Here is a 26253-nt window from a genome sequence, read left to right as displayed (position 1 = left end):
TTCCACAACAATATTGTGATATTCCTCCCATTAAGAGATGGGGTGTATATCCTTCCATTTGAACCATGGCAGATGGATTCTGGCATAAGTATCATTGTGTGACTTCTGAGGCTAGGTCATAAAAGCCAATATAGCTTATGCCTGGTTCTTAGGATAGGTCATAAAAGCCAATATAGCTTATGTGTATACATATATGTATACACACATATATGTATATACATATTAGTATGTATGTATGTGTGTGTGTGTATATATATATATGTATATGTATATATATATATAGATAGATAGATAGATAGATAGAACCAGGCATAAGCTAATCTATATGTGTATATGTGTGTATATATATGTGTGTGTGTATATCCTATATAATAATCCTATATAATAAAAAGGTAATATGCAAATTGACCCTAATGGTGGAATGACCAGTCACTATGACGTGCACTGGCCACCAAGGGGTAGATACTCAATGCAGGAGCTGTCTCCTGGTGGTCAGTGCACTCCCGCTGGGAGAGCTCCACTCAGCCACAAGCTGAGCTGACAGCTGCTAGCGTAGTGGCGGTAACAGAAGCCTCTCCTGCCTCTTCAGCAGTGCTAAAGATGTCCGACTGCGGCTTAGGCCAGCACCCCTAAGCCGCAGTTGGACATCCCCCGAGGGCTCCTGGTCTGCCAGAGGGATGTCTGACTGGCAGGTGGACATACCCCGAGGGGTCCCGGACTGCGAGAGGGCACAAGCTGGGCTGAGGGACCACCCTGAGTGCACAAATTTTCATGCACCAGGCCTCTAGTGTGTGTGTGTGTGTGTGTGTGTGTGTGTGTATAATTGACTTCAGAGAGGGAGGGAGAGATTGGAGATAGAAACACTGATGAGAGAGAATCATTGATTGGCTGCCTCTTGCAAGCCCCCTCCTGGGATTAAGCCCACAGCCTGGGAATGTGACCTGAACAGGAATCGAACCGTGACCTCCTGGTTCACAGGTCAATGCTCAACCACTGAGCCACACCAGCCTGGCTGCCTCATTCATTTGGAACACTTGCTCTTGGAACCCAGCAGCCATACTGTGAGGAAGCCCAAACTACCCCAGGTAGTGAGACAACATGGAGAGAACATGTGTAGATGTTCCAGGCAACAAACCACCTGAGATCAAAGCCAATTAGCAGGAAAACCCATGAAACACATAAATAAAGATACTTCCAGTTGATTTCAACACCAGCTGTTGAGTCATCTCTAACCTTTGAGTCTTCCAAGCTGATGCCCAAGACATCATGGAACCATCTCCACTCTACTCTTTTTGAATTCCTGACCCACAGGATCTGTGAGCACAAAAGAATGAGTATCTGGGGTGGCTTTTCACAAAGCAATGATAACTGGTACACTGAGTAAAGGCACAGCCAATAAACTCCTTTAAAAAAGAGAGAACTTTTTTTTATATATATATTTATTTCAGAGAGGGAGGGAGAAGGAGAAAGAGAGAAACATCAATGATGAGAGAGAATCATTGATTGGCTGCCTCCTGCACGCCCCCTACTGGGGACCAAGCTATAACCCGGGCATGTGCCCTGACTGGAAATCGAACTGTGACCTCCTGGTTCATAGGTCGATGCTCAACCACTGAGCCATGCTGGCCAGGCTAGGAACTGTTAGTATTTATTCCTATTTCATGGATAAGGAAACTGACATGTGGGGGGTTTACACTTGCCCAACTTCAAACATTTAGTCAGTGGCAGATTCTCCAAACTGGAAGAAACTTTAAGTGAAAACATCTATTTCCAGGCTTCACTAGAGCAGACATGCCCTGCTTGCACATTTTTGTGGGAATGCCTTTCATCACATAGCTGTATGGTCACTACCAGCAAAGTTTTTGCCTACCTCTAGGTTCATGCCTAATTCTTTTCTGCCATAAAGAACAAATCAGTAAACCCTCGTTGATGACAAAAACTCCTACAGTAAGAACGAAATTCCACAAACACTGAGGCACTTGTTTGATATTTGTGACCTGTTGGTTTTTGAAAAGCATGTCTATATTTGGCCTTTAATATTTTCCCTCACGATCCATTGTGGGTTGCTCAGAGAAGCCTATCTCACCTTACTGTTTCTCCCATGTCAACCGAGAGCAGACAGTGCTCCATTTTACTCTTTTCACCCTAGCACAAAAACTCTTTTCCGTTCGGTTTCCTATTTCTTAGGCCAAGATCATGTGCATATGTATAATGCAATGCCTCCTCCCTCTCCTGCTTATCTTTCCAAGCATCTGATAGCCTTTCAGCCCCACTGTATTCTAGGTCAACCCTTCCTCTTCATTTCCAATGTACCTTGTACCTACTAGGTTATCAAAACATTTCAGGTAATTATAGCTATAATTTTAAGGCCATACTGAGAAATTTGGAGCAAGAGATCATATGTACAGTAAGTTCTCATTTACCATTGTCAATAGGTTCTTGGAAACTGTGACGTCAGTGAAACAAGGTATAATGACAACAATTTAACAACCATAGGCTTACTGATATAAACAAGAGTTAGGTTCTGGGCACAACAACATCACCAAACATCATAAATAAGGACTCAAAACCCTTCAAATATTAAACATCAAAATAAGTGTGAGCTATACACATGTTTAAGAAAGATGAACAAAAACAAGGTAATTATTTCCCAATCCACTTATTTTAGTTCAGGGTTGTGGATGGCTGGATCCTACCTGGCAAGGTCCCCTTTCATTAAATATATTTTTATTGATTTCAGAGAGGAAGGGAGAGGGAGAGAGAGAGATAGAAACACCAGTGATGAGAGAGAATCATTGATCAGCTGCCTCCTGCACGCCCCACTACTGGGAACTGAGCCCAAACCCAGGCATGTGCCCTGACTAGGAATGGAACTGTGCCCTCCTGGTTCATAAGCCAGTGGTCAGCCACTGAGCTACACTGGCTGGACAAGGTTGCCTTTCCACTGCAGAGCACACACACACACACACACACACACACACACACTCACACACGCACCCACACTCACACAGATGGGAACAATTTAGACACATCAGTGCACCTCCTGTGCACATATTTGGGATATGGGAGGAAACCAGAGTATCCAGAGAAAACCCATGCAGCCATGGGGAGAACATGCAAACTCTACAGAGTGGCCCCAACTGTGGTTCAACTGTTTTTTGGTTTTTTTTATCAGCATCATAGCAAAACATTGAGGACCTGCTGTACTTTGATTAGCAGAGACAGCCCTGGGCAAAGCTACAAAATAGGCCAAAGTCTGTCCTTGGCAAGCTCAACTTTATGCTCATTCCTTGGCTCCAGAATTTTCTCTCTGCTTAGTTCTCATGTGCTCCTACTTTCTTCCCTTGCCTTTTCAAAACCTACTTGCCGGAAGCCGGTCCACCCTTGCTGCTTGACACAGTCACTGCAGGGAAGAAACATCTGCACGGCTTATGTTTCAAGGGACCTGGCGTACATGGCATATGTTTGCTCCCCCTCTTAGCGCTATGTGTTTTCAACAGGCCCACCTCCCCGAGAAAGACTGTTTCCCCAGGTTAGGGATTAACAGGACTAAGGAAGAGAATAAATCAGTAAATCCCCCTAGTGTTACAGAAACACCATGTACTACTTATGAAGAACTTGGACTAAGACTGTTGGCAATAAATTTGGGACCCACATCCCCAGGGGTCTGCCCACCAGGGAAAGCACCAAAGCCTATACCCCTGGAGACCCACCGACACAGGGCAGTCCCAGGGAAGGCAAGCAGCGGGCTGGGAGGACATAACCTTTACTGGGGAGGATAATCTCCTTCAGTCACTTCCTTGTAGCTTATCAGTAGAGCAGCGACCTTGGAATAGCTCTTGTAATGGAACACAGAGATTAACCTAGACAAGATTAAAATCAACAGAACTAGATAGAGACAGGATTTTTGGCAAAGGTCAGATAAGAAACAAGGAACTGTAGAACGTTACCCAAAACATACCATGATGTGATTATAGAGGCATGCTTATAGGATCAAATGGTGTAAATATAGATGTAGGAGAAAAAAAAGAGAACCTCGCTATGCTGATCAACTAAACGCTGCCTCCGTGTCCTTCCTTCTTCGCTGACTCCGTCCACACCTTTGGGAACCCCTGGACCTGCTGGGGCTGGACCCCAACACCTACTCTCAAGAAAAGATCTGGAGCTGAAACTCAGTATTACCTCTCTTAGGGTATTTGTATTTTAGTAAGGGATAAAGGATTAATCATCAGCTGTAGATTTCTAAGTTTAAGGGAACTTGGTGGGGAAGGTAAATTTTCCGAGAACCTTCTGGATTGACACAAGCCTATTTCACCTACTCTGTTGACACCTGAGCAGGGCTTTATGGATCTATCCTAGATAAATACCTAGTTCAATACCCACCTTAGTAGTTAAAATTTTTTTTAAAATATATTTTATTGATTTTTTACAGAGAGGAAGGGAGAGAGATAGAGAGTCAGAAACATCGATGGGAGAGAAACATCGACCAGCCGCCTCCTGCACATTCCCCACCGGGGATGTGCCCGCAACCCAGGTACATGCCCTTGACCGGAATCGAACCTGGGACCTTTCAGTCCGCAGGCCGACGCTCTATCCACTGAACCAAACCGGTTTCGGCAAATTTTTATTTTCTATTCTTTTTCTTCAAGAAACTCCTGGTTTTTCATTAAAAAACTGGAATGTCTTTCTTCATGGAATACCACATCACAACATGGAGGAATCTCAGTCCTGGTTAAAAGTATAGCGTCAACTTTTAAGATACAAAGTGGATACAAAGCATTCGGAGAGTGGGCACTGCCAATGTCAACATCATGACAATATTGTGGATTCAGTATCCTATATAATAAAACCCTAATACGCAAATTGACCGAATGGGAGAATGATCAGTCGCTATGATGCACACTGACCACCAGGGGGAATGTGCTCAACGCAGGAGCTGCCCCTGGTGGTCAGTGTGCTCCCACAGGGGGAGCACTGCTCAGCCAGAAGCTGGGCTCATGGATGGTAAGTGCAGTGGCCGTGGCAGGAGCCTCTCCCGACTCCGCAGCAGCGCTAAGGAGCAGCAAGCTGAGCGGTAAGGAGCACCGAGCAGGCAGGTGGTAAGTAGCGAGGGGCCCTGGACTGCAAGAGGGCGCCGGCCAGGCTGAGGGGTCCCCCCTTCCCCCCAGTGCATGAATTTCGTGCACCGGGCCTCTAGTGTTCAATATTAGCCACTTGGAAAAACTTCGGTACTCACCATAATGAAGAATAGAACCATAATAGGCATACACCATTTATTCATTTCTTCAACAATTAATGCCTACTGCATACCAGAGATTGTTCCAGGTACTAGTGGTGCGTCAGGGAACAAGAAAAAGTGCCTATCCACATGGAGCTTATTACATTCTAGTCAGGGTGGTAGACAACGAACATATAAAATGTGTCAGGTGTTGATAAGTGTTAAGAGAGGGGGGGGAAGCAAGTATCATCGCTAGGGAGTGCTGGGGAGGGGGGTGGGAAATTGGTGCATGCAGTGGTTGCTACTTTACACAGGTGGTCAGGGAAAGTCTGCTTTATAAGGTGATGTCTAAGCAGAGTTAATGATGTGAAGGCGTTAAGTCACGGGGACATAAGGAAAGAACATTTGGCACAGGGACCAGCAGGTGCATGCAAAGACCTAAATACGGCCCTGGCCAGTTTGGCTCAGTGGATAGAGCGTTGGCCTGCGGACTGAGGGGTTCCGGGTTCGATTCTGATCAAGGGCATGTACCTTGGTTACGAGCACATCCCCAGTGAGGGTTGTGCAGGAGGCAGCTGATTGATGTTTCTCATCTATGTTTCTAACTCTCTTCCCTCTCCCTTCCTTTCTATAAAAAAATCAATAAAAAAATATATTTAAAAATAAAAAAGACCTAAATACGAAGCATACGTACCCTGCTCAAGAAACAGCATGAAGAATAGCACTTCTGGGGATCAGTGAATGAGGAGAGTGGATAGGAGCTCATGGGACTAGATTATGTGTAAGGACATTGGCTTTTACTAAAATGGAAGCCACAGGAGGGTGTTGAGCAGAGAAGGGACATGATGTGACATGTGTGTTAAAGGTCACTTTGGCTGACTTAAGGCAAGAGTGGACTATTTAGGAGGTGATTGCAATAACCTAGGTGGAAGATCATGGGGGTTGTGACCAGGGTGGCAGTTGTGCAGTAGCGAGAAGGGATCAGATTCTGAACTCATTTTTTTTTTAATATATTTTATTGATTTTTTACAGAGAGGAAGGGAGAGATATAGAGAGTTAGAAACATTGATGGAAGAGAAACATCTATCAGTCGCCTCCTGCACATCTCCTACTGGGGATGTGCCCGCAACCCAGGTACATGCCCTTGACCAGAATCGAACCCGGGACCTTTCAGTCTGCAGGCCGACACTCTATCCACCGAGCCAAACCGGTTTTGGCTGAACTCATTTTGAAGGCAGAGTCAAGAGGACTTGCTGATGCACTGACTGTGGGGTGTGAAAGAAAGTAATCAAGGACGGCTACCAGGGTATGGGACAGTATTCCAGAGCAGGCATGGTACTTCAACTCCTCTGCTTGCTGGAAGGAAACTGATTAGAATGAAAGGATGGTATCGCCAACCACCCCTTGGCAAGTATGAAAAAAGAAAACAGGGTGGTTGAGGGTGAACCTATGAACCAGGAGGGCACAGTTCGATTCCCGGTCGGGGCACATGCCGGGGTTAGGGCTCGATCCCTAGTGTGGAGCATGCAGGAGGCAGCCAATCAGTGATTCTCTCTCATCATTGATGTTTCTATCTCTTTCCTTCTCCCTTACCCTCTGAAATGAAAAATATATATGAAAAAAGAATACTCTTAAAAAAAAAAAATCACATTCATACTGGACGTTTTCTTGGCCAGGCCTCGCAGGCCTGTGGTGGGGTAACGCTGGGACCTAGATTTCATGAACTGATATGTGGATGACCAGGCTCTGCCCCTCGCTCATGTGAAGCTGAAGTAGTCCTCTATCCTATATAATAAAAGGCTAATATGCAAATCAACCTAACAGCGGAACAACCAGTCGCTATGATGCACACTGACCACCAGGGGGCAGACACTGAATGCAGGAGCTGCCCCCTGGTGGTCAGTGCGCTCCCACAAGGGGAGCGCTGCTCAGCCAGAAGCTGGGTTCACATCTGGTGGACATCCCCTGAGGGGTCCCAGACTCCTCCGAGAGGGCGCAGGCCTGGCTGAGGGACCCCCTTAAGTGCACGAATTTCGTGCACCGGGCCTCTCGTATGCTATAGTCACAGTGGAAGTTGGACTCAAGTACTTCAGCAGGACAGCCCCCTGCCTCCCCCCGGGAAAACTGCTCTTGCCCCAGATGCAGTCTCTCTGCGAGCCAGCGCTGGATACACTGCCCGACTCAATACCCTGAACACCCCCGTTTCCACCCGTATTTGTCAGGACTCTTCCTGCCGCCCTAACGTGGGCTGGTGTTGAACCGGGAGGCAGGTTTCTCCCCGGAAACGCCCCTGCACGACCAGACTGGCCTCACGAGCGCCATATACCAGCGTTGTGCCGCTTCACTACAGCCCGCGTCGTCTCTCTCTGGCCGGCCACCCAGCTCGGGACTTCGAGCGACGGAGCAGACCCCGGCGGATTCTCCCGAAAGCTCTCCATAAACCTCCTCCACCGCCCACAACCTTGTGGAAACGCGCCTGCGCAGCCTCACGTGCCCGCAGCGCAATCTCCCAGAGGGCAGTGGCGCCTGCTCACGTGACGCTGGCTGGCCAATGCCTGGCGTCCGCGCTGTGCTCCTGGTTGCTAGGCGACCTCGGTTGCCGCTGGGGTTCTGCGGCTTGCGTTTATTCACACCCGGCTGGCATCCTCTTTCACGCTAGCGCCTGCGAGGGCTTTTATCCGCTGCGGTTTTCTCTCTGGTGGCGGCCACCACCCCTCTGCGCCTCCCAGGCTTGAACCCGGGCGACCCGGCATCCGCGGGCTCTTGATGCTCCGGGACCAACTTGGCGGCTAGGATGCCGCAGGGCCGCTTGGTTAGGTCCGGTCCGCTCACGGGCTCCCTGCCTTGGTCTGGTAGCTGGAGAACCGGCTCAGACTGTACAGTGGGCCCGAGGTGTGACCGAGGCAGTGCTGGGCCAAGAAACTAGTGCCTGGTCGAAGGCCCAGACCTGGCTGCCTGCAGCTTCCCGCGGCTTGCGTCAAGGTTCAGGCTTTGGCCAGAGAAGGGAAATAAATGGTCAGTAGGGACTCCGTCTGCTTCTTTCCTGAAACGATTGTCTTGAATAGTTGTAGACTGAAGGATAACAGATTTCTATTTTTAAAAAATGCTATTTCCAGAAGTGAAGAGTCAAATTTTTATGTATTTGACTTTTTTTTTAAATAAAAATGATCTTGTTTTTGAAATATCTAGTAACAGTGGCAGTCTTTTTTTGCTGCTCAGTATTTTCAATTCAGAAATACTTGTGCTTGGGATTTGTATGTAACTCACAGTTTATTAGAAAGTTTGCTATTTAAGCCAGGCTGGTGTGGCTCAGTGGTTGAGCATCGACCCATGAACCCAGAAGGTCACAGTTCGATTCCTGGTCAGGGGACATGACCAGGCTGCAGGCTCAATCCCCAGTAGAGAGTATGCAAAAGGAAGCTGATCAATGATTCTATCTCATCATTGATGTTTCTATCACTTTCACTCTCCCTTCCTCTCTCTGAAATCAATTATAAAAAAACCCAACAGTTTGATGTTCCATGTGTACCTACCTACCTTATATTTGGATTGGATTTCACATTTCATTCTAATCATAAACTTGTGAAATAAGGTGGACAGGTTTCACTACCCTATTTGTCATGCATAAGGAAACCCGATCAGAGAAATTATTTCCCAGACATCAGTGCTTCTCAATCTCGAATGTGTATAGCAACCACTTGGGGATCTTGTTAAAATGTGTGTTATGAATCTTTAGGTCTGAGGGCCTGAGGGTTTCTGCATGTCTAACAAGCTCCCAGGTGCAGATGATGCTGTTGGCCTCATGCACGCACTGAATAGTAACAGCCCCATGTAACTGTTATTCCTCGTTAATGGCACAGCTGCCTCCTTTTGGTCTCTAACTTTATGCGCAAACAGCAATTTCTTAACATCTGTAAACTTTTAGTTACATGTGAAGGGGAAGTCATAGGATGGAAATTGTTGTTTTTATCTCTCAAAGTTCAATTATAATCTTTTCTTTTAATATCCCCATGACTCTACTTATCATTTGGAACATATGGAATATAGTGAAAATAACAGTTTTAATATCTTTGCTGCTTATTCTAACACTTGCATCACATCTGGGGCAGCTTTTACTGTTTGATTTCGCTGCTCATTATAGGCCACATTTTCCCGTCTCTCTGCATGCCTGGCAGTTTTCGATTGGATGCCAGATATTGTGAACTTGAACTTGTGCAGTGTTGGATATTTTGTGTTCCTGTACGTCTTGAGCCTTGCTCAGGGGGTGCAGTTGCTTTGATTCCTTTGGGTCTTGATTTTGAAATTTGTTAGACAGGACCGATCAGTGCCAACCCTAGGGCCAGTTATTGTCCCTGAGGCAAGATCTTCATGAGTACTCTTCCCAGGGCTCCGTAAATGATGAGTTTTTCTACTCGGGCAGTGGAAATAGGCACTAACCCTAGCCCAGTGTGTGCATCAAGCACCTTTCCCTCTTATCCTTTTGAGTGGTTCTTTCTGCAGCCTTGGGTAGTTTTCTCACGTGTGCTAAGCAGTACTTTTCTGAATACTGGAAGAGGACCCTCTACCCGTCTCCGGGGCTCGCTCCCTGTAAAATTCTCTCCTCTCTGGGACTCTCCCTGCCTTGGTCTCCTTGGCCTCTCAGCACTGTCTCCCCAAATCAGGGACCCCGCTGAGGTCGGCCTCAGTTTGTCTCCCCTGCCCTGTAGCCTGGAAACTCGAGGCAGTGAAGCTGGGCAGTGCCAGGGCTCACCTCATTTGTGTTCCTTTTCTCGAGGATTACTGCCATTGGTGGCTTGATGGCCACTGTGTTGAAACCTCATTGTTTCATATATTTTTCTGTCCCTCTTTTGGCTGTTTTAGGTGGGAAAGTAAATCTGGCCCCTGGATCTCTCTCCTGACTTCTAGAAGTGGACGTCCAAATACCATTCCAATCTGGACCACTTACCCCTCCGAACCATTGACTATGGAAACTCTTGTTAGGTTGCACACTATCAGACTCAGCATTTGAAATTTACTTTATTCCAGGAGAAGACAGCTATTACCTTGTCTTCCTATCACCGCAGAGTGAACCAATAGCCTGGCACTTGGCTGACACCCAGGGAAGCTGGAGGGGGTAAAGAAACTATTTTGAGCAAACAGCTGTCGAACAGCGTATGGTGTTTTCTTCCAACATTTGTTGATGGGCTGTTGCAGTTTTCTTCTTGTCTGTCAGCAGGAAATGAAAGCTGGGCAAAATGGACATTTCTGGGACTTGTTATTTATGATTATAATTACCCACAAAAATGCACCCTTTAAAAAAACTCATTCACAGGCAGGAGGGAACTTTGGGGGAGGATGGAAATGTCCTAAAACTGGGTTGTGGTTATGGTCATTGAATTGTTCGCTTAAAAATAGGTAAATATTTAAGCTTATCTTAAAGATTTCCAAGACATTTGAAGGTGTAAAAGGAAGTTGCAAACCACTTTATTTAGGCTAAACCCAACTTTGATTTTTTTTCAAAAGCCTTACATGCATTGAAATATAGCCTTGATTTTGTAGACCATGGTGGACTTTCACTTTGTCCAACAGACATGTCTTGCTTTTGTAACCAGAAAAAAATAAGGTCTCAAAAGGAAGATTAAACATATTAAATTGAAAGAGAGAGAAAATAAAGCAATGCCAAGAGGGAAAAAGTGTCTATTTGCCCCACCCACAGGTAGTGGACAAGATGTTTGATTAGAAATCAGAAAGGAATTCCAATTCTGTTGTTTGAACTCTGAGCTGAGAGAAATTATTTAGCTGCTGGCCATGGTTCCAGAAACTAGTTTTAAGCAATGAAGTGAACATTTGGAGCCTGGATCTGAAACTTAAGTGAAGCTCTGAAGCAATTTTGATAGCAGCTATGGGAATGGTGTCAATACAGGGGAATCTTAACCTTTTAGTTACCCAATAAATGATGACATTCCCTACCTCCCGACCAGTCTGACCAAAACCTTCGACAGGTAAAACCATCTCTAATTCTAGATCCTGGACAGGAAGTTGCTGTGCAATATACAGTGACATCACTGGCTTGGCACTTCAATTTCCTTTTCGGATATAAATAATATGTATTATTTATTTTCTAGGATGATTGGAAGGACAAGTGAGATGTAATATATATTGTGTTGAACTCAGAAAAAAGTTATGATGTAAAAGCAAGTCATATTAAAACAGCAAATACTTTATCATACCACTGGTTTTATTTATACATGGTATCATACAGGTTTTATTTACATGAGACCTCTATTTCAAGTGTTCATTCTTAACTTTCAAACATGTATAATAATGTTGAACTGCCTAGCATGAATTGGCTCAGAGATGTATTTGTCTAAACATCATTTCCCCAAGTGTCCCATGGCTTGCTGTCACTTTAGAACCTCAGTTTTAAGCTACAGTCCCTTTAGTCATTAATTATTGAATATTCAGTTCTACTAATGACTTGAGTCAGATCTATTTACTCAGAGTATACAGTTTATCATGAATAACCAGCCCTTGCATTTGTCTAATGCCTCTCTTTCTAAGGACAGGTTGATAGTGTACTTTCAGCAGCAGATCATCACCAGGAAGTCAGGGAAGGTTGGTTCTTACAGTCTCCATTTTGCAGATGAAGAGGCAAGAGGATACCAACTAACAGAAGTGCTTAGGAAACTGGCTGGAGCCTGCAAAAATCAACATTTTCTTGAAGAAAAAATTAAACAGTGCAGAGATTTCATGAGGAGAGCCTGCTTTATAATAAAACTAGAGATCCAGTGCACAGATTCGTGCACCAGTGGGTTCCCTCGGCCTGGCCTGTGGGATCAGCCGAAATCGGCTCTCTGTCATCCCCTGAGGGGGTCCCGGATTGGGAGAGGGTGCAGTCCAGGCTGAGGAACCCCACTGGTGCACGATCAGGGCTGGGGAGAGATGTGGGAGGTTGGCCAGCCAGGGAGGGACCGAGGGAGGGCTCCAGGGTGTGTCTTGCTCTTCTCGCTCAGTCCCAATTGGCCAGATCCCAGCAGCAAGCTAACCTACTGGTTGGAGCGTCTGCCCCCTGGTGGTCAGTGCATGTCATAGCAAGTGGTTGAGCTGCTTCAGCATATCATTAGCAATTACGCTTTGATTGGTTGAACGGCCAACCGGACACTTAGCATATTACCCTTTTATTATATAGGTTAGGATTGTTGAGGTCTCAGGATGAAAGCAGTCTGACTAAACAACCTAAACTGTGTGCCACCTGATGGAGCTGGAAGGAGTGCTCTTCCCAGTTCCTGAATTCTTTTCTTCATTAGCTGATCAAGCAGCAGTTTCCTGTGCCCTCTCCTGGCTTGACTTTGAAACTGCATAATGTGATATTCTTCAGACTTCACTGGGCGGGTCTTTCCTTAGATAAATTCATGCTCTGACCTCTTCTCATTTTGGACTAGAGAGAGACCAAGAGGGCCAAGTACTTGGTGTCTGGATAAAAGTGGTCAGATTCATCAGGCTCCGGATGTCCATTCAACAGGAGAACAGAGAGTCTAAACAACTGATCTCATGTCCAAACAGTAATAGTTCTTTTCTGTATTCAAAAATGATGCTATTGTTGGGGATAACTCCGTGTGAGTATGTAATGTACCCCCTGAGGCATTGCTGAGGGTGGAAGTTACAGGGAAAAGAAGTAGAAGAGTGGAGGTTTCAGCAAACTTTGATAAAAATATTTGAACACACTAAAAATATCTTTTTCTTTGGGGCCAGGGAACAGGGAAGGTAAAGGTAACCGTCAGGTGTCAGGGCGGTTGGAGTGGAACAAGACCATTCCTGAGCTTGTGCAAGCACAGACACGCTCCAAGTGCTGACTCCTGCGCAGCCCTTGCATCATGCACTAGGCCAGAGGGAATCCAGGCAGACAGCTCAGATGTACATGGTGATTGCCTCATACTTTGGCCGTCACAGTGTTTTGGCTGAAATAGCGATCTCCCCAGAGCTGTTCTCCACAGCCTCCAGCAGATCTGTTCAATCATTCACTTGCTCATCAAACATTTATTTTATTACTTGTGTTTTATTTATTTATTTTTTAAAAACTATTTTTATTGTTTTCAGAGAGGAAGGGAGAGGGAGAGAAAGATAGAAACATCAGTGAGAGAGAGAGAGAATCATTGATCGGCTGCCTCCTGCATGCCCCCAACTGGGTATCGAGCCTGCAACCTGGGCATGTGACCTTGACTGGAATCGAAACTGGGACCCTTCAGTCCACAGGTCGACGCTCTATACGCTGAGCCAAGGGCTATTACTTGAGTTTTTACAAGACATCACGCCAAAGAGGCTGGCTTAAAGGATGAAGCAGGTACTGGAACTTACGGTTTACTAGAATGGTGCTCTGGAACCGTTATTCTGTCTTGGTACACAGAGAAAATGATACAATTTGTATGTCCCACTGAGGTAAACTGGGGACAAAGAGTGGGGAGTAGGTTTGGGGGCATTTGAATTTGTTTTGGTAAAAAAAAAATTAATTACACTTTCTACATATTGTTTAATTATGATTTGAAACATAAAATGAAAGCATTAGAGACAGCATTAAATATTGAGCTTAGCCCAGCCTGTGTGGCTCAGTGGTTGAGCATCGACCTATGAACTAGGGGGTCATGATTCAATCGCAGGTCAGGCATATGCCCAGGTTGTGGGCTTGATCCCCAGGAAGCATGCAGGGGGCAGCCGATCAATGATTCTCTCTCATCATCAATGTTTCTATCTCCCTCTCCCTCCCTCTTCCTCTCTGAAATCAATAAAAATATATTTAATGAAAACATTTACAAAAGCTAAAATATTTTTTAAAATGCCTTATTTGTCTTTCATTAACAACTATGCAATGGAAATTTCTTTTGATAACATGAATGGATTTTAAATTCAATCAAACTCATGTCAAGCACTTTAAAGTAATGACAGAGCTCTGATTTAAAGCATGTTCCTTCACGGTTGATATCCCCTTGGTATGTACTGCTATTCACTGTTTATGGCTAGCTGGACTCTGTTCTGATTGGTCAATGTCTGCACCATCTCAGATGTTAACTAGTTTTATTCTCATCCTGCCCAGAAGCATTATTGGAGCAGCCTCCCTGAAGTTAGCTTGGACACCAGCCGAAAATGGATGGAAGTGTCTGATACGATGTGAAGACAGATCTGGGTCAGCCATCTGGGGCTGCTCTGGCCAGACCCCCAACCAGTCCCCCAGCCCCTTCCCTCCTGCACCTTGAGTTGTTGCTCTTCCTCTCTGGGTCCCTGGGACCCAGCTCCTCTAGCTGGGCCCCGGGTCCTTGTCTGTGATGCACTGCAGTGCACTCTGCAGCTGGCCTCTGAGGTGAGTGTCCAGGTGGGGACACAGGGCAGGATGTCAGACTCTGATTGGACCAGCCTCTTCTTGGACTGTCCAGAAGTGACTGGCCTAGCTGGTGCCCCAAAAGCTATGGGATCTTTATGTTGTGTTCCACCTGTAACCCAACTGCAATACACCAGTGTGCAATGACCGCTGGCCAGGACACTCTGCGGTAGAGGAGATAAAACATACAATGACCACACTCCTATTATTTATCAACTAGAGGCCCAGTGCACAAAATCTGCGCATTTGGGGGAGGGTCCCTCAGCCTGGCCTGCACCCTCTCGCAGTCCAGGACCCCTCGCTCCTTACCACCTGCCTGCTTGCTGCTCCTTACCGCTTGGCTCGCTGCTCCTTAGCGCTGCCACGGAGGTGGGAGAGGCTCCTGCCACCGCAGCTGCACTTACCAGCCATGAGCCCAGCTTTTGGCTGAGCAGCGCTCCCCCTGTGGGAACACACTGACCACCAGGGGCAGCTCCTGCGTTGAGCGTCTGCCCCCCGGTGGTCAGTGCACGTCATAGCAACCAGTTGTTCTGCCATTCGGTCAATCTGCACATTAGGCTTTTATTATATAGGATGTGTGGCTTATAACTGACCCTCATTTAATCCTCATAAGAACAACCAGTAAGGACCACCATCCCACTTTACAGAATGGGAAATAGGTTCAAAAGGGCGAGTTGCTCAGGTTGACATGCTAAGTCCATACTTCCCTGACTGGTGCCTCGGGGATGCACACATTGGTGGGCTGAGGAAAACAACAAGCTATTAATTAGAGTGACAGCTTCACTTGAAAGTTTTGAGGGACAATTTAACTAGTAAATAATATAAAAGATCAAACATGAAACGCCAAAGAAACATTGTGCTTAATGAGGGCAACTTGGAGCTATGCACACACCCCCCCTCTCCCACCCACCTCCCTCCCCATTCCACTGCTGGAACGGGGAAGACTTCTCTCTTCTGCCATCAATGACTGAGATACACTGATTTAACTTTTTTTTCTGATTCTAGATCTCATACTTACCTCAGGTTAGAAAATTGTTAAGGTTTTAGAGCGTTTCAGAGTGGTTTAAGCATGGGTTTCAGCTGCACATTGGGAGTGAGGAGCTGGGCGCTGGGGAGGGAGCATTGCAGGCTGAGGATGGGGCATGAGCAAAGTTAGGGGGCGAGAGAGTGGGGCTGTGGAAGGTGAACACTGGCGGGAGGGACAAGGACGTGAAGATGTGTCATGGGAAACACGACGAGAAAGGTGGGCTGGCTTCAGGCTTCAGGCAGTGTGATCTGGCAGAGAAGTCTGTGTGGTAACAACAGCGGTGAGACCGGGTTAGAAGCTAGAGGCGGGAAGGCCTGAACCAGAGTCGCTGCAGAGGGAAGGAGTGGAGGCCTTGTGAGCAGGAAACCGTCAGGACCTACCAGAGGACGGGGCAGAGAGCAGGGTCCAAGGCGGGGAGGTGGAAAGGCCGCTGACCTTGCAGCCCGCCTCAGGTGCTGTCGAAACACCCAGCTGGTGCCTCAGTGGTTGAGCGTTGACCTGTAATCCAGGAGGTCACGGTTCAATTCCAGGTCAAGGGCACCTGCCCCGGTTGCAAACAGCCAATCAATGATTCTCTCTCATCATTGACATTTCTCTCTCTCTCTCCCTCTCCCTCTCCCTTTCTAAAACCAATACAAATATAAAAAACAAAACCAAAAAGCACCCAGGGGGACTGATGATTCTCTCATCATTGATGTTTCCATCTCTCTCTCCTTCGCTCCTCCTCTCTGAAGAAGCACCCAGGTGGGGAGTTAGCAAGTCAGCAAATGGCTGACCGAACGACTGCAATTTGGGCTGCGAGTGACCTGCCTACAGGTGAAAACTCTCACTGGAGGCCAGGAAGGTACACGGAGAGCGGGGCTCACCTGGCCGAAGAGGCCACCTGAAGGCGATCTGACGGAGGGGAGTGTTCAGCAGGAGCGAACCACAGTGAGAGGTCCCGTAGTGCCCGACACATAGTAAGCACTCAAATATTGTGAGAAGAATAAAGGAAAAGCCAGGAGTAAGAAAACGCAGGACACGCCGAAACCGGTTTGGCTCAGTGGATAGAGCGTCGGCCCGCGGACTGAAGGGTCCCAGGTTCGATTCCGGTCAAGGGCATGTACCTGGGTTGCGGGCACATCCCCAGTAGGAGGTGTGCCGGAGGCAGCTGATCAATGTTTCTCTCTCATCGATGTTTCTGGCTCTCTATCTCTCTCCCTTCCTCTCTGTAAAAAAATCAATAAAATATATTTAAAAAAAACCAAAAAACAAAAACAAACTCAAAGACTTAAAAAAATTAAAAAAAAAAAGAAAAGAAAAAAGAAAACGCAGGACAAGCGACATGAAATACTGGTGGAATCCGGGCAGAACCACGAGGTGTTTGTCTTTGTTCCAGGAAATGTGGGGACCTACTTCCCAGCAGCCCCTTCCAACCTGAACATCCCTCACTGACCCTTAGGAGGTCGAGGGGGTGGGACTTAATGTGCAACCCCCGCCCCCCCCTCCCCCAAAGGTCATGATTTAATGCGAACTCGAACTCAGGCCTTTCCCATTCCATCTCAGCCTCTGGAAGTTAAGAAATATATCATGCCACCAAGTGGCTGACGTCACTCATTACAAATCACTTCCTTTCCCCCCTCCCAGGACCCCCCTGCCCCCCCCCCCCCCCATGAAGAGGACTGCAGGCAGTGGGCTTGGCCCCTGAGACCTTTTTAAAAAGTTTGCTTAGAAAGGCTGGCTGCTTCCGAGAATCCCACCCAGACATTATTTTTAAAAAGGCATTTTTACTTTCTCTCGCTTAGAGAAAAGTCGTTTCCCTTCAAACCTCTCGGGTTTTAAAAACTTATGAGCCCTAGCCGGTTTGCTCAGTGGATAGAGCGTCGGCCTGCGGACTCGAGGGTCCCAGGTTCGATTCTGGTTAGGGGCACGTACCTTGGTTGTGGGCACGTCCCAGTGGGGGTGTGCAGGAGGCGGCTGATCAGTGTCTCTCTCATCGATGTTTCTGGCTCTCTGTCCCTCTCCCTTCCTCTCTGTAAAAAATCAATAAAATATATTTTTTAAAAAACACACAAAAACAAACAAAAAAACACTTATGAGTAGAAGAAGCTGCGGAGGTCCTTGGGGGGCGCAGACACGCCTGGGCAGGGCCGTGGGCGCGGGTAGGGAGCCCCGGCCGGCTTCATTCCCCAAAGACGCCAGGGGCCAAAGTCCAGGAAGGGGAGCGGGAGAGACCGTCCCGGGGCCCCTCCCCCGCCCGACGCACCGGCGCCCCTGCCCTTTGAGCCCGGCCCCGGCCCGGCGCTGGCACTGGCGCCCTGGTCGCCGCGGGGACAGGAGGCCCGGCGGGCGGGATGCTGCGGCTGCTGGCGTCCCGCTGCGCCCGGGGCCCCGGGGCCCGCGGGGTCGCTCGTCCCGCCGCGGGGCTCCGCGACCGCTGCCGCGCTCCCGGGCGCCGGGCCTCCGACGCCCCCCGGAACCTGCCCCCCAGCTCCGAGGCGGTGGCGCGGCCGGTGGGCGTCTGCTCCATGATGCGGCTGCCGGTGCAGGCCTCCCCGGAGGGGCTGGACGCCGCCTTCGTCGGGGTGCCCCTGGACACGGGGACTTCCAACCGGCCCGGGGCGAGGTAAGGCCCCAGGACGGAGGGACACGTGGCTGGAGCACGCGGGGGCCTCTGCTCACCGGGTCAGGTTGGAAGCTGGCGCCTGGCTCCAAAGGGCCCTTCACGTTTGAGGGTGGATTTCCGTTTTTCTGTATCAAGCATGACTGGCATCCCCTGGTAAAGAAAAGGGGTTCTCCGAGCCTCTCCATGCCATGACCCCCCGCCTGGCGGGGATGGAGGCTGGGGGTGACGCCAGCGCACAGGGGCAGGGTCCATCTGCGCGCGGCAGAACTGGCTGACCCTGCCTCAAACCCTAGAGGTCACCTGCTGCAAGAATTGCTCAGGTCAAGGCCCTGGCCGGTAGCTCTGTTGGTTCAAGTGAGAGGCCTGATAAAGCTTGCAGGTTCCATCCCCTGGTCAGGGCACATACAAGAGTCAACCAGTGAATGCATAAGTAAGTGGAACAATAAACTGATCTCTCTCTCTCTCTCTCTCTCTCTCTCTCTCTCTCTCTCATCAATCAATTAAAAAAAAAAGAATTGCACAAATTAAAGCAATTTTTCTAAATTCAAGTCAGAGGCAGTAAAATTCATTGTCCTAATTATTGAGCTTCAGCTATTTCTGGTTCAGCTCAGTAGCAATTCATCTGACTGCCGGTCTGTATGATAAATGCCACTTTATTAAAAGTCTACCAAGTGCACGGTGCTTGGGCATAGGTAATTTCATTTAACTCACAACAATGAGGTAAGGTAAAGACTGTCATTGTTTTACAGGTTAGGAAATTATCCACTACCTTTAGGAAGTTGGTGATGGGTGGGCTCCTAAATCTGTGCCTTTATTTTCTCTCTCTCTCTCTTTTTTTTTTTTTTTAAATCTATCTTTATTGTTGAGAATATTACATGTCCCCCCCCCCCCCCCTTTAATCTCTTCACTATGCAGCCTGGAACAGTGATTCTTGATCAGGGTTTTTTTTGCCCCCAGGGCTTTTTTTTTGGCAGAGTCTGAGGCATTTGTGGGTGTCAGAACTTGCGGGAAGGGGTGCTACTGGCATCTAGTGGGAACAGCCCGGGAATGCTGCTAAACCTCCTACAACGCACAAGATGGGCCCCCGTAACATCCGGCCCCAGATGCCACCAGTCCCGAGGCTGAGAAGCTCCTACCTAGATGGGGCCGCTAAGCCTTTAGAGATGCTCACAGGACAGGACGCTCCATCTCCTTCCAGATTTGGACCCCGACGGATCCGGGAGGAATCAGTGATGCTTCGGACAATCAACCCCAGCACGGGGGCCCTCCCCTTCCAGTCCCTCATGGTCGCAGACCTAGGCGATGTGAATGTCAATCTTTACAACCTTCAGGACAGCTGCCGCCTGATTCATGAGGCCTATCAGAAAATCGTGGCTGCCGGCTGTGTGCCTCTGACCTTGGGTAACGGCATCTGCAAGGGCAAGGGCAGCGCGCTGTGCTCAGGGATAGCTTACCCTGTGGTCCAACACAGCTGCTTCTCCAGGGCAAGCCCCGGGGAATGTGGGGACAGTAGCCTGGAGCCCATTATTAATTCCTGTATCTCAGTCCCAGGGGAGAGGGTATTTAAATGTTCAACTAGTGTGACAGACAGCATTAGATTAGGGTGAGGCACCCGCCTCTGTGAAAAATTTAAGGGGTGCCCCAAAAGGCAACAGTATTACTGGTTTTCCTTTTTTGCCTGAAGCTCCTCTATGGCTTAGAAAAGCACAGTTACTGGTCCCATCTTTCTTTAAAATTCGTCATGGATTCTTTTTTCTTGTTTTAAGTGTGCTTGTTAAAGCTGGGGACAGTGAAGCAAGGAGGGGCTTATGATAGACAAAGCAACGGGAGAGTCCAGGTGGGGCTGCTTGGGCTCACTGGAAAGTCAGAGAAAAGGGGCCTGGGAGACAGGATCAGGGGTGTTTTTGTTTTTTTCTTTCATGAAATTTTGTTTTGTTTAATGTTACCTTAGAAGAGTATTACTGAGTTTCTCGGCATCCCTTAAATTTCGCATCACCTACCTCACTCGCTTGTCCCAGGCCTGGGATCCAGGGCTGCCAACAGGGGCTCGGTGTGACTTTTGAACGATTTCAAGGACATTGTGTTAATGACTTTGAGAGAACAGGGTGATTTCTTCCTTGGCAGGGTCTACTTCAATGTATCCGGAAGCTTTCCCTTCCCCTCCCCTACCTCGCCCACTTTCATTGTAGCATTTACTTCTCTCTGGTTCGCAAGCAGTTAAAATGACACAGCCCTTTTTTGGGATAGTAATTAATGCTTGCCAAAGAGAGCCTGAGGAGCCGAGTGGTTTCCGGATGGCCTGGTTTGAAATCTCAGCTCCACCGCCCCGCAAGCTATTTAGGCCTCATTTCCTCATCTGCAAAATGGGAATAATAATAACAACATCTACCACTTTCTGTTATGCGAGAGACATATAATGAAAATTCATACAAATAGCCCAGCGTTGTGCTTGGCATAGTTAGAGCTTCAATAAATGTTGCCGCCCTAACTGGTTTGGCTCAGTGGATGGAGCGTCAGCCTGCAGACGGAAGGGTCCCAGGTTTGATTCCAGTCAAGGGCATGTACCTTGGTTGCGGGCATATCCCCAGTAGAGGGTGTGCAGGAGGCAGCTGATCGATGTTTCTCTCATTGATGTTTCTAACTCTCTATCCCTCTCCTTCCTCTCTGTAAAAAATCAATAAAATATATTAAAAAAAATGTTGCCTACTATGATTATAGGTATGCATAGGAATACTTTTCTAGGCCTGTGCTATCCAATACCGTCGCCACTGGCTGCATGTGGCTATTGAAATTAAAAGTAACTTAAACTATTATTTAAATAATTAATACATTATTCATTATGGCTTTAATTAAAATAAAAATTCAGTTCCTCAGTTGCATGAGCCCCATTTTAATAGCCACCTGTGATTGGTGGCCGCCATATTGACCAGTGCATTTACAGAACATGTCCGTTCATTGCAGAAAGTTCTATTGGACAGAGCAGCTGTGGGCATTCTACTTGTAAGCCTTAATTTAACTTCTTCTTTTAAATGACAATGAAATTTCAAACACCCAGGGCCCCTTTCCTCACGGAACAAAATCTTATTTTAGCTGGGGTTGTCGTTCTTCAGTCTAACAGAAAGGGTGGCAGAAGTGGGCAAGTTGAGGATTGTTCTGTGTAACACACAGTCCTCTACTTTTATCCACATTCCCGATGTTTTCTTTTTTCTCGTTGCAGGTGGAGATCACACAATCACATATCCTATATTGCAAGCCATGGCAAAAAAGTAAGTCCCAACTCTCTGGGCCCAAGCAAGGTTTCAAAATTCAGGAGCTGGGAAATGAGTTGTTTGCTGCTAGATGGCATCAGGTGACCTCTGCTGGCTCCAGTTATTGGGGGTGATTGGAACTTCCCCACTGAGTCGCTGCTGTGGATCAAAGCTAAGGTCGGGCTCCAGGCGTCTCTGTCAGTCACCAGCTAGAAGCCAAGACTATTATTAACACTCTGGCCGCCTGCCCTTGGCCTGGGTCCGCTCTGGGATGCACGCTCAGTGTTTGCCTCTGTTTTGGGAAGATGAGCCCCAAACCCCAGTTAACTTGTTTCTGTTTTGCTCAAAGGCCAACCCTAAACACTGACAGGCTCAGTGGGGCTGCTTGCGGAGGAGGGGCCCTGGGTTTGTCCCTGCAAGGGCCCCTTCCCCAGAAAAGCTGGGAGAAGCTGGCTTTCCCAGTAGCAGAAGTCTACCAGGGATTGAGTGACTGTGAATTAGTTTGAGAAAGGGACAGATGGGCCACGTTGGTGGCAGCTCCAGAATTCATAGAGGGGAAAGACATGTGGGTAGAATTCTGATTTGGGGGTGGGTGGGTACAGTCTTGTCTCGAGGCTGTTTGCCTAGCATTGCTTTGGATTATGTATTTCTTCTGGGTGGCTAGCAGGGTTGATGAAGATGATGGCGAGAGAGCTGGGTCCAGGCTGCTTCTCGGGGCTCCAGCTGGAGGATGGCAGCTGAGCTCACCCTTCGTTGTCACCTGCCCAGCTCTCTCCATCTGTAAGTGAGGCAATTCTGGGTGATAGGTAGTAGGTGGCAGCTGAAGCACATGTCTATTTTCGGCCTGACTTGTCTGAGTTTATGGCTCTGAGATGCGAAGTCATTTGAAGACAGGAACCAGTTGCAAGGCCTAGAACTGTTGCCAGGTCTCCCCTCCTTGGCTATGCACACTCATCGAGTTTTGGTGGCCTGGAGGGTGGCTGTGCTGAGCCCCTGTGAGGAGGCCTGGCCCCTGAGCTGCCCTGCTGTCACCAGGCATGGTCCTGTGGGGCTGCTGCACGTGGATGCTCACACGGACACGGCTGACAAGGCCCTGGGAGAGAAGATCTATCACGGGACCCCCTTCCGCCGGTGCGTGGAGGAGAAACTTCTGGACTGTAAGCGCGTCGTACAGATTGGCATCAGGGGCTCTTCCACGACCGTGGATCCCTACAGATACAGCCGGAACCAGGTGACAGACTGCACGCCCTTCCCTCTGTCCCCCGCCTGTACAGTGCCTTCCTCTCCGCTGCTCACTCAGTGGCAGCCATGGACTCCAGAGGGCTTTAATAAGCAAGTTCAGAAAAGGGGAGGAAGGCTGAGTTTACCCCCAGAGGGTCATGTGCAGCAGAGAGGAGCGAGGATGTTGGCTCACGAGGCAGAGGAGGCCTCCTGTTGCTGGGGTGGGGGGACTGGCAGAGACGAACCAACCCCTGGGATGTTGCTGTCTTGGAAAAGAGCTGGGGAGGTCCCAACCCGAGGCGAGGGGACCCCTTAGTTCTCCTCTTCATACCCGCTGGGCAGAGCGGCTCCCAGGTGAACACATTTGACAAGAGCCAACAGGAAAAGCCCAAGGCCCCATGCAAAGGCCGGTCTTCTGGACAGAGCTGTTCGGGAAGTGCTCGAGGGAGCTGGCCTGAGCATCTCGCTCTTGGCTTGCTGATCCCATCTCCATAGGTCAGCTCTTTCTCCCTGCCTTGCCCGTCATCGTCCCTTCATTCCTCACCTGTGACATGGGGGTGGTAGTTCCCTCCTCAAGAAGGTTCAGGGTCCAATATGATGGGTACGTAGCGCTTAGCACGGGGTTGGCCCGGAGGAAATGCCCAGGCAGTGTGCCCTGCAGAAGCCTTGACCTCCCACTCTTCCATGCCTCCATCCCCAGGGCTTCCGGGTGGTGCTGGCTGAAGACTGCTGGATGAAGTCGCTGGTCCCTCTGATGGCAGAAGTGAGGCAGCAGATGGGAGGCAAACCCATGTATATCAGCTTTGATATTGACGGCTTGGATCCTGCCTATGCCCCAGGGACAGGGACACCGGAAATTGCTGGTCTCACCCCTAGTCAGGTACGGAGGCTCCACCCGTGACCATTCGTGGGGGTGAGGATTTTTAACGCCCCACGTTTCTGGGCCTTGTGGTGAGTCTTCGGGAATCAGGATATGTTTTTCTTTTTTTCTTTTCTTACAGTTGTGATTAAAAAAAAATTGTTGAAAGTATTACATGTATCCCCTTTTCCCTCCCAGGATAGGGTTTTAAAAGCAGGGCACGTGGGCCTTTCCTGTCCTCGGGGCCACCCTAGGTTTGAATACGGACTCGCTGAGGACTGGGTTTTAGCCAAGGCCCTCATTTTTTATTGGGATGTTACAGTTCTTCATTTGATTTTCCTGCTGCTGGTTCTGCAGTAGTTGGTCCATGGGAATCATATGGTAGTACCCCTCTCAAGGACATTTTGGGGTTAGATTTTAAAAAAGTATGCACAGTGGGATTAACCAGCTACCAAGGTAGTTCAAGAGTTTTAGAACGACCCAAATAGTTTCCCATAGGATGTGCTGAGCATAAAGGCAGGCAGGCAGGCAGGACTGGAGCGTGGTTATAGTGAGAAGGTAAGCTCCAGGAGGTAAGGCCTTTGGTTCACTACCCTGTCCCTGGAGCCTAGAATAGTGCCTGATATTTAAATGGTAGGTACTCGAATTTCTCCGGTGAGGAAATGAAGGTTGCTTAAACCTAATCATTGTCTCATACCCTCTAAGAAAGGGCGGTGACAGCTGCCTCTTCAAAGCCCTTTTCCGTTCCCACCGGAGAGATTTCTAAAACACAGACCTCATTCCTCAACGTCTTGTCCTTCTGGGCTTTGCACCTGCACAATGGAAACTCCTTGAGACAAAGCGATTCTTCCTACCATCCCCTCCTGACCCTGTCTCCCGGCCGCGTCTAACTCGGGTACTTCGTCGTGGTGCCTTCTCCCTCGCCCTGGGCTGCCCTTCCCCTGCTCAGCTGCTTGGTCAATTCATTGCACTATTTCCACCTTGGGGAGGCCTTCCCCACCTCTGCGGGCTGTTACGTGTTCCTACTTGTTTTTCCTGAAGTCCTTAGTGCAGTGGTTGGCAAACTGCGGCCCCTTGAGAGTGGCTCTCCCACAAAATACCATGTGTGGGCGCGCACGTCCAGTGCCATTGAAATTTCATGGCCACACTCAAGGGGCCAAAGAGCCACATGTGGCTCGCGAGCCAGTTTGCCGACCAGTGCCTTAGTGCATAACATTGAAATTATTGGCTTGCTTGTCCCCATCACCACACTGTGGAGCCCTCCGGAGCAGGGACTGGGCATCGGTCAGCTGTGATGGCCACCAGGGTGCCTGGCAGTCGGTAAATGCTTACTGAGGGAAAGCAATAGTTTTGAGTCGGAAGGTGGGCACATGTTGGGAGAAATCCACGGAGGCGTCCACTGTTTGTTTTCGTGGTCAATGATTTCCACGTGGCTCGATTGTGGACAGGCTCTGGAGATCATCCGGGGCTGTCAAGGCCTGAACGTGGTGGGCTGTGACCTGGTGGAAGTCTCACCGCCATACGACCCTTTTGGTGAGTAAACAAGAAACCTGTGATCCCTCGGCAGCTGCTAGTTCAAATTTTATTAACCTAGTTAATAGGCAGCGGATGGATGGGTCCTTCTGTGTAACTCGGGAACCTGCTGAGTATGCCCTACAGTGAAAAGAAACCTTTTATTGCGCACCTTACAGACACAGCTAATGAGCCCTGACAAAAGCCCTGGAGGTTGCTGAGTATTATTAGCTTGCCCACCAGTCAGCAAAAGGCAGAAACAAGCCTGCAGTTTAGTGACAGGGTGGCACACGGCCATCCTACTGATATTTCAGGAAAAGTGAATTCCCAAAAGATAAATAATAGTTACTAATATCAATAAAGTGGGGAATTAGCTGGCTTAGGAGAGATGCTCAAAGAAGATGCCAGCCTCATAATTTTAATTTAGAAAACCTTACAGTTAGGCCTATTAGCCTCAGAGGATGATAATAAATACAATACACACCATTGTTATAGGTTTCCTTTTGGGCAAAATCTGTTCTGAGAGTAAACAAAGAACCTTCTGTATTTTAAAGTAATATTTCCAAATGACCGATGGGGCAGAATGCCCGGAAAGCGGGACCCCGAAAAGGAAGACAAAGGGCTGGGGGCTGAACAGTTCTGGGAGGTGTGGCCTGGGGGCTGGTCTTCACGCCGGGTTTTACTTCTCTGCAGGAAACACGGCCCTCCTGGCAGCCAACCTGCTGTTTGAGATGCTGTGTGTTCTCCCCAAAGTGAGAGTCGTCTGAACCTTGTGCTCGTCAACACAGAATAACAGACCGCATCAAGGACCAGTTCTTAAGCACCTGTCAGTACTACAGAGTTTGTGCCAATAAAACATTCTGCTCCAAGTGTCAGTGGTGGCTGTAAAATCAGGGCACAAAGCAGAACTCAAATCCAGACCGCTAATATTTCTAAGGAGTTTGAATTAATTTAAAAAAACAGTAGCCCTTGTGCTGTGCTGATTTCTTCCTTTGATGAAAGATGATGGAGGATAAAGGGGGAAGGGGTGGAGAAGTCAGTTTAAAGTTATCTAAAAATTGGAGGAATGAAATAAAAAGACTATGAAATAATATTGTATAAACCTCCCATATTTCTATAGTATCTTCCTTTAAAGCAGGGGTGGGGATCCTCTTTTCTGCCAAAGGCCATCTGGATAGTTATAACATCATTCGCTTAATATAATTCACTCAATA

General features: G+C 48.2%; 1 protein-coding gene across 1 annotated transcript; it reads left to right on the top strand.

The window, feature by feature from the left end:
* The first annotated feature begins 17867 nt into the window (after window positions 1-17867).
* On the top strand, window positions 17868-25897 carry AGMAT (agmatinase). The gene is made up of 7 exons (XM_036350668.1): window positions 17868-18199; window positions 19398-19600; window positions 21417-21465; window positions 22483-22678; window positions 23369-23548; window positions 24976-25060; window positions 25733-25897. Exons 1-7 carry the CDS (start codon window positions 17928-17930, stop codon window positions 25804-25806), a joined length of 1059 nt encoding a protein of 352 aa, XP_036206561.1. The 5' UTR covers window positions 17868-17927; the 3' UTR covers window positions 25807-25897.
* The last annotated feature ends 356 nt before the right edge of the window (window positions 25898-26253 follow it).

The sequence above is a fragment of the Myotis myotis genome, unplaced genomic scaffold, assembly GCF_014108235.1.
Source record: "Myotis myotis isolate mMyoMyo1 unplaced genomic scaffold, mMyoMyo1.p scaffold_m19_p_2, whole genome shotgun sequence".
NCBI lineage: Eukaryota > Metazoa > Chordata > Mammalia > Chiroptera > Vespertilionidae > Myotis > Myotis myotis.
The sequence above is the reverse complement of the archived record's forward strand: the minus strand, read 5'-3'. Positions and strand labels throughout refer to the sequence as shown.

What these genes read in the sequence shown, in the direction of transcription:
- AGMAT (XM_036350668.1), top strand. Translation starts at nt 17,928, where the DNA reads ATGCTGCGGCTGCTGGCGTCCCGCTGCGCCCGGGGCCCCGGGGCCCGC. An exon ending in ACAGATACAGCCGGAACCAG is followed by an intron (nt 22,679 to 23,368) that starts GTGACAGACTGC and finishes CTCCATCCCCAG; the next exon opens with GGCTTCCGGGTGGTGCTGGC. An exon ending in CTGGTCTCACCCCTAGTCAG is followed by an intron (nt 23,549 to 24,975) that starts GTACGGAGGCTC and finishes GATTGTGGACAG; the next exon opens with GCTCTGGAGATCATCCGGGG.